The following is a 15176-nucleotide window of genomic DNA, read 5'->3' on the forward strand; positions in this document are numbered from 1 at the left end:
TTCCTGGTTGGGGGTCTTGCTGCTTACCTCGGCTTTATAAGCAGGCTCAGATCAGCATCTCCCTAACGGAGAGATGGCAGGAGGACTCCCTCAACCACAGGCAGTACCCAGGCCACACAGGCAATACCATACTAAAGGAAACCTGTGTAAAGTGAAGCCATTCATAGAACCACAGAATCCAGGCAACCCCACTGCTATGGGCAGGAACACCTTCCACCAGACCAGGTTGCTCAGAGCTCCATCCAACCTGGCCTTGAAACACTTCCAGGAATGGGACATCCATAATCTCTCTAGGCACTCTGTGCCAGGGCCTCACCACCCTCATAGTAAAGAATTTCTTTTTAACACCTAATCTAAAGTCATCCTCTTTCAGTTTGAAGCCATTCTCCTTTGTCCTGTCACTGCCTGCTCTTGCAAAAAAATACCTCTCCATTGTTCTCGCTGGCTGCCTTAAGGTACTTGAAGGCCTCAATAAGGCCACCCCTAAGCCTTTTCTTTTCCAGGTGGAACGGTCCCATCTCCCTCAGTCTGTTCTCACAGGAGAGATGCTCCATCCCTCTGATCATTTTTAGTGCCCTCCTCTGGGCTCTCTCCAGCAGGTCCCTGTCCTTCCCATGCTGGGACCCCAGCTCTCGATGCAGAGCTCCAGCTGGGTCTCAGCAGAGCAGAGCAGAGGGGCAGAATCCCCTCCCTCCCCTGCTGCCCACGGGGCTCTGGATGCAGCCCAGGACACGTTTGGCTCTCTGGGCTGTGAGTGCCATGGCCGGGGCATGTCCAGCCCCTCACCCAGAACACCCCCAAGTCCTTCTGGGCAGGGCTGCTCTGTTCATTCCACAGTCTGTGCTGATTCCTCAAGCTCTGGCAGCATTAAGTCTCCCATTGGCAATGGAAACAGCCTTGATAATGACTAAAAATCCTAAAACCAAATAATATAAAATCTAATAATTTAGAGACAGGCTCCCTAGAGAAAGGGTAATGGCATATGCAAACGGTTACTTAATCACTGTCTAATTAGCCAACTGGAATTTGGCCAGGATGCTGAGACTAAGAGCAGTACCCTAAAGAAAGGGTTCTAGGGTCTCTAGTGAGTGCACACTCTTGGGATCTTGGCTCTGTACACTTAGCAGAAATTGTAGAGGGGCAGAGAGCATGCCTGGTACTGCCAAAAAAACACTCTGAGCTAAGCAAATGATATTGCAGGCAGGTTACTTCATCACAGCCTCATACTTGTAGAAGCTAGCCACCTCTGCCTTCCGGCAACTCTCAGACACCCCAACAATTAACTGGCAGGGACAGCTTTTGGTTTAGATGGTGGACCCTGGCTTAACCTCCTGCTGGGTATCCCTGTCATGATCCTATGAAATTATATTGATGGATGTCACTACAGACTGTGTGGTTTCAGTGCCCAGATTTGAGAAACTTCACAGATGGGGAGAGGGAATGGCATCTCAGCAGACTGGGGAAGTTATTTTCCCATAGGTGATGGGAGGCTGGACCTGAGCAGCTCTCCAATCCCTCCTACACCACTCTGCTTTCCACTTTGGCACCTGACCTTATCTCTATGGCATTACTGTGTTGCTGCCTTTTCCTCCATGATTGTTTTACTTTTGTGTGTGTCCCTTTCCTCAGTGAGTATTACTAGTTTCTTGCACGAGGAAAGACATGTCAAACTCAAGCCAGCTAAAGGCATTTCTTGCATCCATGCTCTGACTGTAGGCTCTGAGAGAAGCTTCAGCTGAGCCCTTCTCAGGCAGATGGGGAGAGATGAGGAAGAAGAGATCCACGGAGGGAAATTACAGCCCTGGAATCAAGCAGGTGCTTTTCAGAGTGGAGATGGGGGTTGAGGGTGGCAGTGGCCCCTGCTCCTTCCCTTTGAGTGGATTCAGATTCGGACAAGTCTCCCAGGTCTGCTGAGGGATGGCTGTGGAGTCACGTAGTACTGCAGAGGCATTGCAGTGAGGCTCAGGGCTGCCCTATCACCCCAAGTTACAATCCAGTGACCAGGGACTGTTCACCCTTCAGCTTTCAGAACTTCCTGCCAAGGCAAACGACAACCGTGGCAGGATCCTTGCAGACCCCTTATCACAGTGCCAATGTTTAAACACCCTATCTGTCCCAGGCTGTTTCCCTCCAACCTTTGCTGATTTTCCTAAGCAACTTTATGTAACCAGCTGGGCTGGATTTCCATGAGTATAGAGCAAAGGCTTATTGACCTTGTTTGTTGTTTTATGATAGAAAAGAAAGTTGGAAGAGCAGTATTTTCTTCCTTTTTTTTTTTTTCTAAATTACATTTTCTTTATTTTTATCCTCACCTCTCAGAAGAGGCTCAAAGAATTAATGGATGATGTCTGTTCTTATTTCATCATAAAATGATAATATCCAGCCCAAGAAACACAAGAAATTTGGGATTGTTAGCTACAGTTTTGAATTTTGCTTTTGTATTTGCATTTTATCAACTTATTTCATTCAAAGATGTGAAATAGTTCCCAAATGATACCCATCCTGTTCATGGTTTTTCTGAAGGGAAGTTTTCAAGAGGATCCTCTATTCTAGTTATTCATTTAAGACTCACTCTGAGACCTGCCATCAGAGATAGAAGATGAAGTTCAGGAACATGATAATAAAGAGTTATGGTCCATAAAACAACTTTCAGGCTGTAATGCTGCAGGTTTTGTGACTTATCTTCACCTGCAGTTTGCTCTATTATTAAGGGAACCATGCCCCATAGCTGCCAGGCACACTATATTGTGGACACAGGTATGTAAAATCTGAAGAGCCTTTAATTTTTATTTTTTGTTTAAAAAATAAAAAAAAAAATTTTTTTTTGTTTTGTTGTTTAAAAAAAGAGCTTTGAGAGAGTAATGGGGAAAAATTACAATACGGACAGTGAGATATTTCTTAATTACTTGCTATTGCTTGTCTCACACTGCAGCAATCAGCAGGACACTGCTAGACATTGCACGAGCATTTAATGAAATGGATAAGCTTCTCTTTGCATTTAAAACTCTTTTGAAAAGGATTTTTCCAACTCCTTTGGAAACAGGGACAAAAAAGGGGGTGAAAATGTGAACTAGAGAGACTCCTGGTGAACTGGGGAGAACAGAAGTGCAAAATGCTTGCTTTCTGCACACCCTTTTGAGGAAGCTGGTGGCGAAAAACGTCACAACAGGGCTTTTACTCCATTATTGCAACTCCAGAAGCTTGGAAGAGGGAGGGCCAGCTTGCTTGCCTGCCTGCCAGCTTTCCCCTTTTTCTTCAGGTAGCAGGAAGGCATGGTACACACGCACATGGCTTGAATTCCAGCCCTATGGAAAAGTTTAGCTGGAAGGTTAAACAGCCTGTTTACATAGGAAGTGCCAATCACTTGGCCTTTTCTAGAGGGCTGGTGGCTCTCCTGAGCTGTGTGAGGTTGGCCTTTCCCTGCTATGTACTTTATTTCCCCAGAAAGTAACTTTACAAGAGCATTATAAAAACTCCCTGACAAAAAACATGTTACACATAAATACAGTTAAATACTTTCCCATATTTTTCATGGGTCTTACCAAGGCATTTTTTATTTTAATGTAGAAACCTCTCTTCTGCCACTGCTGCTCTCAGGTAGCAGGTACACTATGGTAAAAAATCACAACAGAAGGAGAAACTATGTCAGCTGCCTCACTGCAAAGAGAAAGATATCCAGTATTCCTGAGGAGTAACTTTTATGCCTGTGATACTCTTTCCTAAAGATTGACTGACTTGGTGGCTTTTGACAGCCGTGTTGGGATGGCAATGCCAGTCAAGCAGGCAGAAGAACCCTTTGTGGTCTCACAAAGGGTGCTTCTTCCTCAGAGCCGATTGCTTCTGCTGTGTTTGCCAAGAATTTCAACTTTGACAAATAGCTCCTCTTTTATGTCTGACAAATGTTCATCTTCAAAGAATAAAAACTACAAAAGCAAGAGAAAAGCTACTCCCCTAGGCTCCTCTATTGAAGAATAACCTTCTGCACTGCTCAAATATCTGCTAATGTGAACAGAACAATAACTGGAGACACAGCTGTAAGGCAGGAAACAAGTCTAGGTGGGGTAAGGGGGTTTTCACCTTTCCAATTTACCAGTGGCTCCTCTTGGATTATCTGGAAATTATTATCTTGGAAATTATCTGATTTACTTATAATAAAATATTTACTGACTCCCTTTTAAGAGGGAAGGCATGGCTCAGTTTAGACATGAATCCAGTCAAAGAGGAGTACAGAACAGCAGAAAGTGTGTAGTTTATTCCTGTAGAATCAGAAGGTGACCATCTCACAGGACTCCACAGTGCTGCATAGCTGATCTGTGGCACCAAAACCAGGCGATACTGTTTTTATCCTGATGTGACCAGCCATGCACAGTACATGCCACTTACACTTGAGAAGTGCTAACTCAAACTGAAAAGGTGCAAACCACAAGTAATACAGTCAGAAACAGGGATCTCTAGACTTCTTGGAAAAAATGTGGGTTTTTTTAAATCTGAAGAAGCAAAATTAGAAGATGGAGTTGCTGTCTCATGTCTAAATATTAGAAAGACAGAAACACTATTTTAACTGGAAGGTGAAGCTGACAGAATGCTGAACAACGTGAGTCTGTTAGGATGTTGGAACAGTTCCTGTAAAGTGCCATAGTAAATACCCAAACTGTTTGTAAAAGAGACAGAGCTGGGGGAAAGGGGCAGCTTGACTGTAGGAATAGGGGTTCTGATCCCAGGGGTCTCCTTAGTCCTGTGTCCCATACTTCTTATCAGACTGCCAGACTGCAGGCATGTGGTGAGGAGGGGATAGTTAAGCTAAATGCAGCCAATAATAAATATTGCTCAAAGTACTGTATTTCTGCTGATCAGAATGATCCTTTCAGCCTAACACAGAGGCTTTCAGGGCACTTGAGCATCCTTCAGCTCATGGATATGCTAGGACAGAAATAGTGTGTCCACCAAGATCAGGGAAGTGATTGTGCCTCTGTATTTGGCACAGGTGAGACCACACCTCCTGTCCTATGTCCAGTTCTGGGTCCCTCAATTCAGGAGGAACACTGAGGTGCTGGAGTGAGTCCAGCTGGAGCTGGAAAAGGGTCTGGAGCCTGAGGAGGAGTGGATGAGGGAGCTGGGGGTATTTAGCCTAGAAAAAAGGAGGGTCACGGGCACCTTATCTCTCTCATAAGAGTGATATTGCTCTGAAAGTGACCTGAAAGGGGGTGTAGCCAGGTGGAGGGCAATCTCTTCTCCCTACAACCAGGGACAGGATGAGAGGACAGTCTCAAACTCTTTGAGGAGAGGTTTAGGTTGGACATTTGGAGGAATTTCTTCACAGAAAAGGAGATTAAACACTGGAACGGGCTCCCCAGGGAGGTGGTGGAGTCCCATTGGAGGTGTTTAAGGGAAAACTAGACAAAGCCCTTCGTGCCATGGTCTGGCTGACATGGTGGTCTTAGGCCATAGGCTGGACTTGATCTCAGAGGTCTTTTCCAACTTAATTGATTTCATTATTCTGTGATACTTGCTTTTGGGAAAGCAGCAATAATGCCACTGTGCATGCTGGCTAGGTGAGGGATCACTGGCAGACAGCATCAGTCCTAGCAGGCTTGATTAGATCCCAGGAAATTATCCCTTTTGGGGTCTCTACATAGCCCCTGTGTTGCTGGCTTTGCTGCTCACTACTTAGACAAAGACCCACACCACATGCATGTAGCTCTGGGTATAGTCTGCAGTATAATCCTACTGTGTTGCTCAAGGACAAACTGCCTCAACATGAACAGGAAATGCCATGTTTGGGATGCTTGGGATAATTGTATAAGAAATAAGTTCAGTTCTGTCAACTCTGCCATGAACAGTTGAAAGATTTTTCTGTAGAGCAGCCGTAATTGAAAGATCAGTTCCCATGGAAGCTGCTCTCATGTAGAGGGTTTATTCCCTGAGATGAAAGGACCCCTCTTGCCTCTCCAGCCTTTTGAACACGCATTTGTAATCTAAAAGCTGGCGGATCCCTTTGTGCTGTTTTAAATGGTTATGCCATGACAGTGTCCATGCATCTCATCATCCCTAATGTATTTATAATCAGGACACCCTTTGATACCTCCTTCCCTAAAGAGTTATCACCACCTCCATTTTGCGGGTGGAGAATTAAGGCACAAAAACTGAAGCCTACCCAAGTGGTCATGCTGTGCAGAGAGGAAAGCTAAATAGCTGCGGAGAGCTCCTGAGCATGCTGAAAGGAAAGGTTCAGTATGGGGACTTCAGTGGTGGGTTGAACAGGATAGCTGGAGGGGCTCTGCTTCAAGAGGCAGTTAAAATTCAGCCACTGATTAATGCCTCAAATTGCCAGACCACTGTCACTTCCAGATGTCATCAATCTGTAGGAAAGGACAAGACTGGGGCACTGGAAAGAGGATGTTCCAAGCTGGAGCCTAAAGTTTGGCTGCTTGTTTGGTGGAGGGTGCTGCTTGCTGTCCTACAGGTGCAGAAGTCCTATTCATTCCCCAACCTTTAAATTCTTTTGAACATTTTTAAGTGTGAAAAGCAGCATTACAGTTCACGTATAATTGAGAGGATGGCAGGCTGCTTCCCTGTACATTTCAGTGCATGTCTGTCGTGTTTTTTAGCTAGTGCACTGACTATAGGCTGCAATCCATTCCAGAGAATGGTGCACTTCAAGATGTGTCCTGCACACAAGTAAAACACCACACAGAGTTATGAAAAAGATAATGTTGTCCCCTAGTGGTTGTGCAAATATCACATTTACAGTGACCACAAATACCAGTGAACGCCATTTCAGTAGCCTGTTATTTTACAGCAAAATAAACTTGAGGGCTGCCTCCCAATATCAGAATATCAATCAACTGCTTAGTCTGTATTCAGCACTGAATTCCTGCCAAATGTCATAGGGTAAATTAAAAGCTTTTTTTCTTATCTTTAGAGCTTAGCCCCAAAAATCAGGTCTGAGATGATTTTTTTTTTGTCAGTTGCATAACAGTAAAAATGATTTAACAGATCTAAACCCTTTCATTTAAAATAAAGCCCATGTGGGTTTCAGCTTGACCCTTTCTCTAGCAATAAATACAAAACTCAAAAAATGCAGAGCAGAAAGAGAAGAAGCAAATACAGTTTACGTAGACTGCAAATATAGCTATAGTATTGCTCTCTGAACAGGGAAACTACAGCAAATAGGCAGGTACAAAACAGCTGGCAAGCTGCAGTGACTGGAGTATCACCCATTTATTACCTTCCTATTCAACAGCAGGTGAACTGAGACCAATGGCTGGGGTCTGAGTAGCCAGAGAAAATTAACTCTTGTTCTGCAGGAAGTAAAAACATCAGGTGGCACTTTGGAGTTGACAGTAATGCCTCTGTTTTGTGTTTGCAGAACACCTTTTGTTGTTCAGGAAGGCAGATAATCTCAGTGTATATGGAAGTTACTGTAGTGTGCTCGCTGCACTGTGTTTTTCCTCCTTAATTCCGCAGAACTCTACAATTAAAAAAGTACACTGCTGATGGAGTGTGCTGCCTGCCTGTGCTACCAGAACACACTGCCAGCTGCACAATTTAGATCTGGTCTGCTGCAACAGGTTTTAGGGCTTTGCTTCTAGTTAAGCGTTTGTGAACCTGTAATTACCTTTTGTGGATTTTTAGAAACAAATTTGGAAAGATCAGTCATGTTCAATAGCTTGAGAACAGCACAGAACTTGGTGGGGTTTTTTCCCCCCTTCTTTCTATTGCAGCTTTTCTATTTCTAAGCTATTTTTTTTTTATTTATGACAACAGTGTCCAGAGGAAGAACTAGAAACAATAACAGAGCAAGATCCATTGGAGAGTGTCACTTCAGTTGGGAAAACATAAGGAAGTTGATTTCAAAGAGCAAGCATAACTTAGAAGAAGGTAACTCTACCTTGCAAAAGTTTTGCAACAATTACTTCATCCTTCTTCCAGCCTGAGATGGAAAGGAGAGGAGGGATGGACAGACATACAAGTATAAATTATTTCTTTTGATTAGACAAAGTCTGGTAAAACACTTGCGTCTAATTAGACCTCAGAACCGTGGGGAAATCGTGACATCTGTGATAATCCCAGCATTCACTGTTACTGTTGGTGGTAAGAGATCTCATCCTAGCTACAAAATACTTACTCAATTGCCATGCTTGCTAGTAACACATTACTACAATTTTAAAATGCATATGTCATCATCTGCCCTTGATGAGATAATTTTGCTATTCTAGTAGCATTTACAAGCTGTGGGTAAGATAAGGACTTGCTGTACCAGGTGCCAGTGTGACGCAGTCTGTGACAATTATGGCCTCGAATGTTTTAATTTTTAAATTAGGACAGGCAGAGCAATGGGGCCCAGTAAAGGGAGGAGAGTAGTCATGATGATATTGTGTGGTTGTGGCAGAAATTAGCTTATGCACAATTCAAAGGATTTTGTTTGCCACAAGGCTGCAAAGAAGACAGGAAAGGAAAGGCATCAGGACAGCTCAGGGATCCCTGAGCACACCTTTTGCTGATGAAAAGCTTTGAGGCTCTGAAAATATGAAAAGGAGCAACAGAGATCTGACAAGGTCAGGGATCTGGCACTCTACCCTGAGACACATGAGAGATAAATAATTACAGACTTTACAGAGCGAAACACTAACTTCCCTTCAAGTTAACTGGAAAGTCAGTGGGGTGCCCAGCTCACAGGTGGGGCAGGCTTGGACGACATACTCCTGAAATGCAGTTTGGTGTGCTGGAGCTCTTACAGTCTGCTGCTGCTGCTACTTGGGATGAACACACAGAGCAGCAACACAGAGATTTTGAGAAGTCTAGCAGCATTTCAGCAGCACTGAAGCCACTTCAGGGGCAAGAAGAGGAGATTTCTTCCCTGGTTGCCTCAGTGCCGGCACTTGCAGCTCCCTGCACTGACAGTTGCCATTCACACTGCTAAATGGAAGTGTTCCCAGTCCCTTGAGTCTGCCTTTGGTAATACCCTTAGCACACAGTGTGGTTGATTGTTTGCAGAAATATAATGGTCTATTTTTACCAGTGGTTCTTCTTGGTATCTCAGAGATAGGTATGTTTTTGACACGTTCCCTTCATTGATGCACTTCTGGGCATCAAACATAAAGGCAGAAAAATCTGCTGTGCAGAAATTAAATCCCCCTTGTCTAGGTGTGAACTTTAGGAAGGTTGGTCTTTGAAACACCCAACTAGGAGTTTCTGTCCTTCACACTCTGTGCTGACTTTGGAATTGTTCTAAATATTAACAGAATAGCAATCACATTATGTGACATTTTGCTGTTGAGTTTTGATTTCAGAAATTATTTGCTGGATCTTCTGTTTGGAACTAGAAGCACATTCTGCAGTGTTATGGCTATTTGTAGTTTGGGATGAAGCAGCACTAAAAGCATTAGAGGCAATCAGAGAAAACTGCTGGAACTGGGCTCAAGGGAAACCACCTCAGGAGATTCTTTCTGCAACAGGCAGCTGACCTGTGAGTTGCTCAATCAGGAGATGAGGATGCAAACTTTGGAGCGGTCTGAGATAGACTAGATAAGCAGAGAGATGGACTGGATATTTCCAACCACACAAACATATCAGGTTCCGGAAACCCTCGGAGCTGGCTGGCCATTGTAGCTGGAAGGGTACTGAGGAGAGCTTTAGGACACAGTAATCACTTGTCTGCTTGTCCTGCTTTTCCCTAGGTGTTGTCTTATGGCTTTTTGCACGTGGGGGATACAGATGGCTGTTGCTGTGCATCAGCTGAGCTCCTTCATCAGCAGTGGAGCTGGGGAAGGGCCTTGAAGAGAAGCCGTATGAGGAGTGGCTGAGGTCACTTGGCTTGTTTATCCTGGGGACTGAGCGGAGACCTCACAGCAGTTTACGTCTTCCTCTGGAAGGGAAGCAGAAGGACAGGCACTGAGCTCTCTGGTGACCAGTGACAGAACCTGAGGGAATGGCCTGAAGTTGCGTCAGGGCAGGTTTCAGTTGGATTTTGGGATAAAGTTCTTCAGCCAGAGGGTAGTAGGGCACTGGAACAGGCTCCCCAGGGAAGTGGTCACAGCACCAGCCTGACAGAGTTCAAAAATCCTTTGAACAATGCTCCCAGGCACATGGTGGAATTTTTGGGTTGAGGGTCCCTTTCAACTCAACACATTTCATAGTTCTTACGCTTGCACAACAGAACCTGCCCAGCACAGGACAGGTGTGAAACCCTCCAGCGAAGACACATCCAGGGCGTTCCTCCTCCCTCGAGCTCCCTCACCTTTCGGGCGTGAAACAAAAGCCTGAAAACGAGAGCGCCTAAGCAGCAAAGCCCCGCGCCCGCCCGGCCGCGGGCTCCCCTGACGCGTCCGTCGTCACTCGGCCCTGCCCCGGCGGGACGGCCCCGCCCCGGCTGAGGCGCCGCCGCCGCCCGGTGTCCGCGGGGCGGCATGAGGAGAGCCGGGGGCGGCTGCCGGGGCCGCCATGTCGCTGCTCTGCGTGCGAGGTGAGCGGGGCGGCGGAGCGGGGGGACGCGCCTGGGCAGGGTTTGGCTTTGTCCTGGGTGAAGTGGGTTTCAGCCTCCCCGGAGCGGTGAAGGGCGTGCCGGTGCCTCCCGGCTGAGCCGCGGGCGGCCGCGGCCCGGGCCGCCACCTGCACCCCTGGGCGGGAGGTGCCGCATGGCGAGGGAGCAGGTGCGGGTCCGGGAGCGGCGGTCCCGGCCGGGGAGGTCCGGAGCCCCGGGAGCCGTGAGGAGCCGTGAAGAGCCGCGGCTGACTTTGGGAGTTGGCTCGGACACGAGTTGAATCGCCTGGTGAACGGCGCGGGCAGGAAGCAGGCTGCTGTCACTCCGTATACTCGCCTTAGAGCGTGCATTGTTATTTCGCACACATTCCTAATTACCTCCTCATCCTGCCATCGAGCCTCGTCCCCTTGCTGAACAGGTTGCGGGAAGCCGGCACTTTCTCTGCGCAGTGGATTATAGTGCTGTCTCCGGTTTCCCATTTCTTACTGCCTTGTGCTGAAAAATAATGATAAAGAAATCCCTGGGGGAAACCATCTGCCAGGGCTCACGCTACTGGGACGTGTCTCCCAGCACTGAACGTCGTGGTCACAGGGCGTCCCCGAGCGCAGCCGTGCCCTGCGGCTTAAAAGTGTAGTTTTAATGTTCTCAGCTCCTTTGCCAGGAATGATAAAAAAACTGGCAGTGCTGGCAGTTTAGATCGTCTTTCATGCACAGGAGTTTATTGATAACAGCTCCTTATCCAGCTGTTTGTCACCCATTTGAGTCAAAATCCCAGTGCTGGTGATGGTGTAAGATGGCCAGCAGAACATCTTGAGGTGTGTTATTTTGGGGAGAGCCCTGTTTTTGGGGAGTGTTTCTGAATTAAATTTCAACCCTTTTATTAAAGGCGTGTTTATGAGCTTAGGAGAAGTGCATAAGTGCAAAGTTTACCTTAAATAGGCTTTTCGTACATTTCTGTGGAAACTCTGAAGCTCGGGCTTATCTAGCCCATTTTGAAGGTTTTGCTAAAATCATTTCATTGAAGCTGAGTCTTACAAGCCAAAGGGTGCTTATAATGTGTTACAGGTGTTTTTTTATTCTTTTTGGTGGTTCATCCTGAAAATGTTTTCAGAGTGTCCTTTAAAGAAATGTGGGTTTGATACCACTCGAAGCTGATTGTCTTAAAAGTGTATTTACACACCGTTCATGGGGAATAGTGAAAGAACATGAAAAATTGAGTTGTTGAAAGTGTCTTCTCTTTTCAAGGTGTTTATTCTTGATCTGTAGAGTTTTTGGGACAAAAGCATTTCAGGAGCCTGGAATGGTGCGCTCTTCTGTTTGATTTATTCTTTGGTTGTGTGAAGAGCTAAAGAAGAAACTTGAGGTGGCTGGTGACTGTGTGTGAAGAATTACTGTGAAAATTGTATCTTCCATTTCCATCTGCTGTGTGAAGACAGTAGAAGACACCAGCATTCATTTAAATAGATGATACTGAGCAACTTTATTATAAGATTGCAGAATGTAGTTAATTTACTAAACGTCAAGAAACATGTTTTCTAAAATAGGCATGACTGGAAGGATGAGCTGATGAGATCACAAGTAGCAACCAACTAACATGCAATGGGAGTATGTTGAGGTAGAGAAGTCTGAAGAACAAAACAGGTAACAGGAGCTGAGATAAACCAGCCAGGGCAGGAAGGAGGCAGCTCTATTAATTATCACTTTTTAAAAAAGCCCCAAAAATGACACTTTTCTTGATTCTTTTACCTTTTCACTGAAATGATCTAATCTTATTGGGACAGCAGTGAGCTGTTAGTAAGAAAGGTGAAAAAGCATGGATTTTTTTCAGTTCAAAATGTTACACATGTAATAGTAGTGTGGAGTTAGAAGGTGTAGAGCTGAGACTAACAAAGAAAGAGAACCCCCATGGAATAAATGTAGGTGATTGGGACACTGTTAATTGCATCTGGATTGCAGTTTTACAGATGAAGGAAATGTGGAAAAAGCCTTAAATGTCAGCGTCACAAAAAGCCTGACAGTCAGAAGGATAGTGTTTTAATTTATTGATTTATTTTCCACCCCCCTTGAATTATGCACATTAATAGTATTTTAATGAATTGCTAATCTAAAACAGTGCTCAGTGTTTGTGACCAAACATGTCTGAGTGCTGCCTTTGTTCCTGAAAGACCAGCCAGCCTACATAGCTTCTTGATGTCATGTTGAGTTCTACATTTCTTTTACCTTCTTGGAGAACAAATAGGTTTTTTGTGTGTTTTTTTTTTTCTCACTCCCATGTTTATTTGTTTTGATTTGTTGATTGTTTTTTTGTCATTGTTTTGTTATATGACTTTTTTGTTTGTTTCTTTGGTGTATTTTATTTGGTTTGGTTTGTGTGTTTTGGTTTTTTTTTTGTGTTTGGTTTTTGGGTGGTTGTGTGGTGGTTTTTTTTTTTTTTAGAATTATTGAGCTATATTTGCCATCTAAATAGGAAGCACCTAACAGAAAATCTAAGCTCAGAGGAATTGTGAGTCTGGGCTTGTCTGCAGCTGTTCAGGGGACATGTGAAGTAAGCCAGTGGTAACGGGCTGTTGTAGGAGCAAATTAGGGGACTCTTTTGAAGCAGAAAAATATGCAGTGAGTGTAAGTGAAGTCAAGGAGAAAAGATATCTTGAATATTACATGATTGAGGCTTTTAGGAGACTTCTTTGTATTTTGATTCCACTGCTTAAATGCAAGAGAGGTTGCATACACTCCTGTTCAGAGCAGCTGTGTCTGGATTATGTCTGATAATCTTCTCTTGGCATAGTTTGCTTTATTAGTTTGCATTTAGTGTTGTATTTGTGAAAATAGCACATATTAAATAAAACTAATCCCAGGGAAGCAGTCTATTATTTCACATCAGTCTTGCATTGTTAACTTTCTTGGCTTTCTTTGGTAGCTGTTGATTTTACCTCACATCTCAACTAGATAAAATTTCTTTTTCTGCTCTTTTCTGTCTCTGGACTTGGAGATGGAAATAACTGCTGTCTCAGCACAGCTTGCAGGGGTCATAGCAAAGGAGACCCTGCTGAAGCTGGATCACCCGATCACTTGCTCTTTTGTTTGTCATTGTCCTGGCACATACTTCATGCCTTTTCACTTGCTCACTTTTATTGTATCCTACTTTGTTGCCAGCCCTTGCTGTCTCAAGACCTATGTTTCTGTTCTAGTTTTTTTCGTCTCTGCTTCATAGCAGCTTAAGCTATGTCTTCTGTCACTGTATTCCAGATTTCTTGACCTACATGGTCCACCTGAAAATTACAATGCCAAGGTTGTTGGCAGCGAGATTCTTCCCTCCTCCCTGTGCACAGTACCTGACTTAGTCCCATGAGGGCATAGTGCTTTTGTGTAATGTGGTTTTATCCTGCGGCCTGATCCACAGAATCTGTGTGAGATTTGGCTGCCAGAGTTACGAGAGAGAATGACTTGGGTGAGCTCTTGCACTTTAGAATTTCAAGTTGGCTGCTGTGTGAAATTACACCATCAGGAGGTTAGGAATGATATTTTTTTCTTTGCCTAATGTTTATCTTGTGGGTGCTCTGAAGAACTAGAAGTGCTTGTGACATTTTTGCCAAAATGGCTGGAGTGTTGGAATACCATTCAGAGAACTTAACTGTCCATCCCTGTATTGCCAGCAAAATCTGAGTTCCACGACTGAACTCTGTTGACATCCAAGTGAAAGAAGAAAAGGAGGGAAATAGAAATGGATGTTAATGATAACAGAAATTAAAACATATTCAATATTGTGGAGTACTTAGAAATACCTATACCTAGAGGTGGTCAAGTGTCAGGAACTTCTCTTTAAAGAATTTTTCCCCACCTTGATGTAATGGCCTCAACTTACCTCTGTGTTCTGTGTAAGACTGAATGCAGTGCCTCCAGCTTAGTGTTGTGACAGTATTCTAAAATGGTTGTAGAATTGAAAAAAACCCCTCCTACCCACCTTTTTGTATGTTAAAATGATGAAGAAGAGAATTGGACACTAAAAGTAGTAGCAGAAATGCAAGGTTATAACAATAGGATATTAAAATAACATAATGATTAATTTAGAATTTGCTGTGTGACTATTATGAGCTCCATTTCTCTAGTTGTTCTTAGTCAAGAACTTACCAGTGTAGCTGGTAGTGTTGGATCAAAAAAAAGTGCATTAGAAATTTGCGTAGTAAGATAGAAGTGTTCTCTACTAAAATAGCATTTTTGTGTTGAGAGTTAAGTTTGAGGTTTATAAAACTGTAACTGGGGAGAAGTTTTAAGAATTCTAGCTTTTTCTGTTGTTCAGTAAAACCCGCAAACTATGTTAACTTTTGATGCACGGCTGATGATTTAATTTTCTGTTTAAAATCCTCACTCTTTCAGCTTTGGGCACTGTTACTGCAAGTTTCAACAAACAGTGTGTAATGTACCTTTTAGGTATTTAGGGGACTATGAACTACTTGAAACCTCCCTGTATTTCTCAGTGGGGTGAAGGAAAGGTGCAGAGATGCTTCCTGAATTTGAATAGCGTGTGCTTCCTTGCTCTCATGGTGTAGGCTTAGCTAACTCCTTCAGTCTGGGATCTGCCAGGCCTAACTTGTTAAAGTTGATATTAGCATACTCTTTTAACATGCAGTAAAGTGCTGCATTTAATCTAAATGATGAAAGAACCTAATTTTAAACTCTTAACAGTCCAAGATCT

General features: G+C 44.1%; 1 protein-coding gene across 3 annotated transcripts in view; it reads left to right on the forward strand.

Annotated features, from left to right (window-relative positions):
* The first annotated feature begins 10353 nt into the window (after window positions 1–10353).
* Window positions 10354–15176, forward strand: part of UNC13B (unc-13 homolog B) — a 207018-nt gene continuing 202195 nt past the window's right edge. For all 3 annotated transcript variants that reach the window (XM_063421947.1, XM_063421948.1, XM_063421949.1), the window contains exon 1: window positions 10354–10465. In XM_063421947.1, the coding sequence (XP_063278017.1) occupies window positions 10444–10465 (22 nt within the window). In that variant the 5' untranslated portion in view covers window positions 10354–10443. The remainder of the gene's footprint in view (window positions 10466–15176) is intronic.

This window comes from Prinia subflava, chromosome Z (assembly GCF_021018805.1).
Source record: "Prinia subflava isolate CZ2003 ecotype Zambia chromosome Z, Cam_Psub_1.2, whole genome shotgun sequence".
Lineage (NCBI taxonomy): Eukaryota > Metazoa > Chordata > Aves > Passeriformes > Cisticolidae > Prinia > Prinia subflava.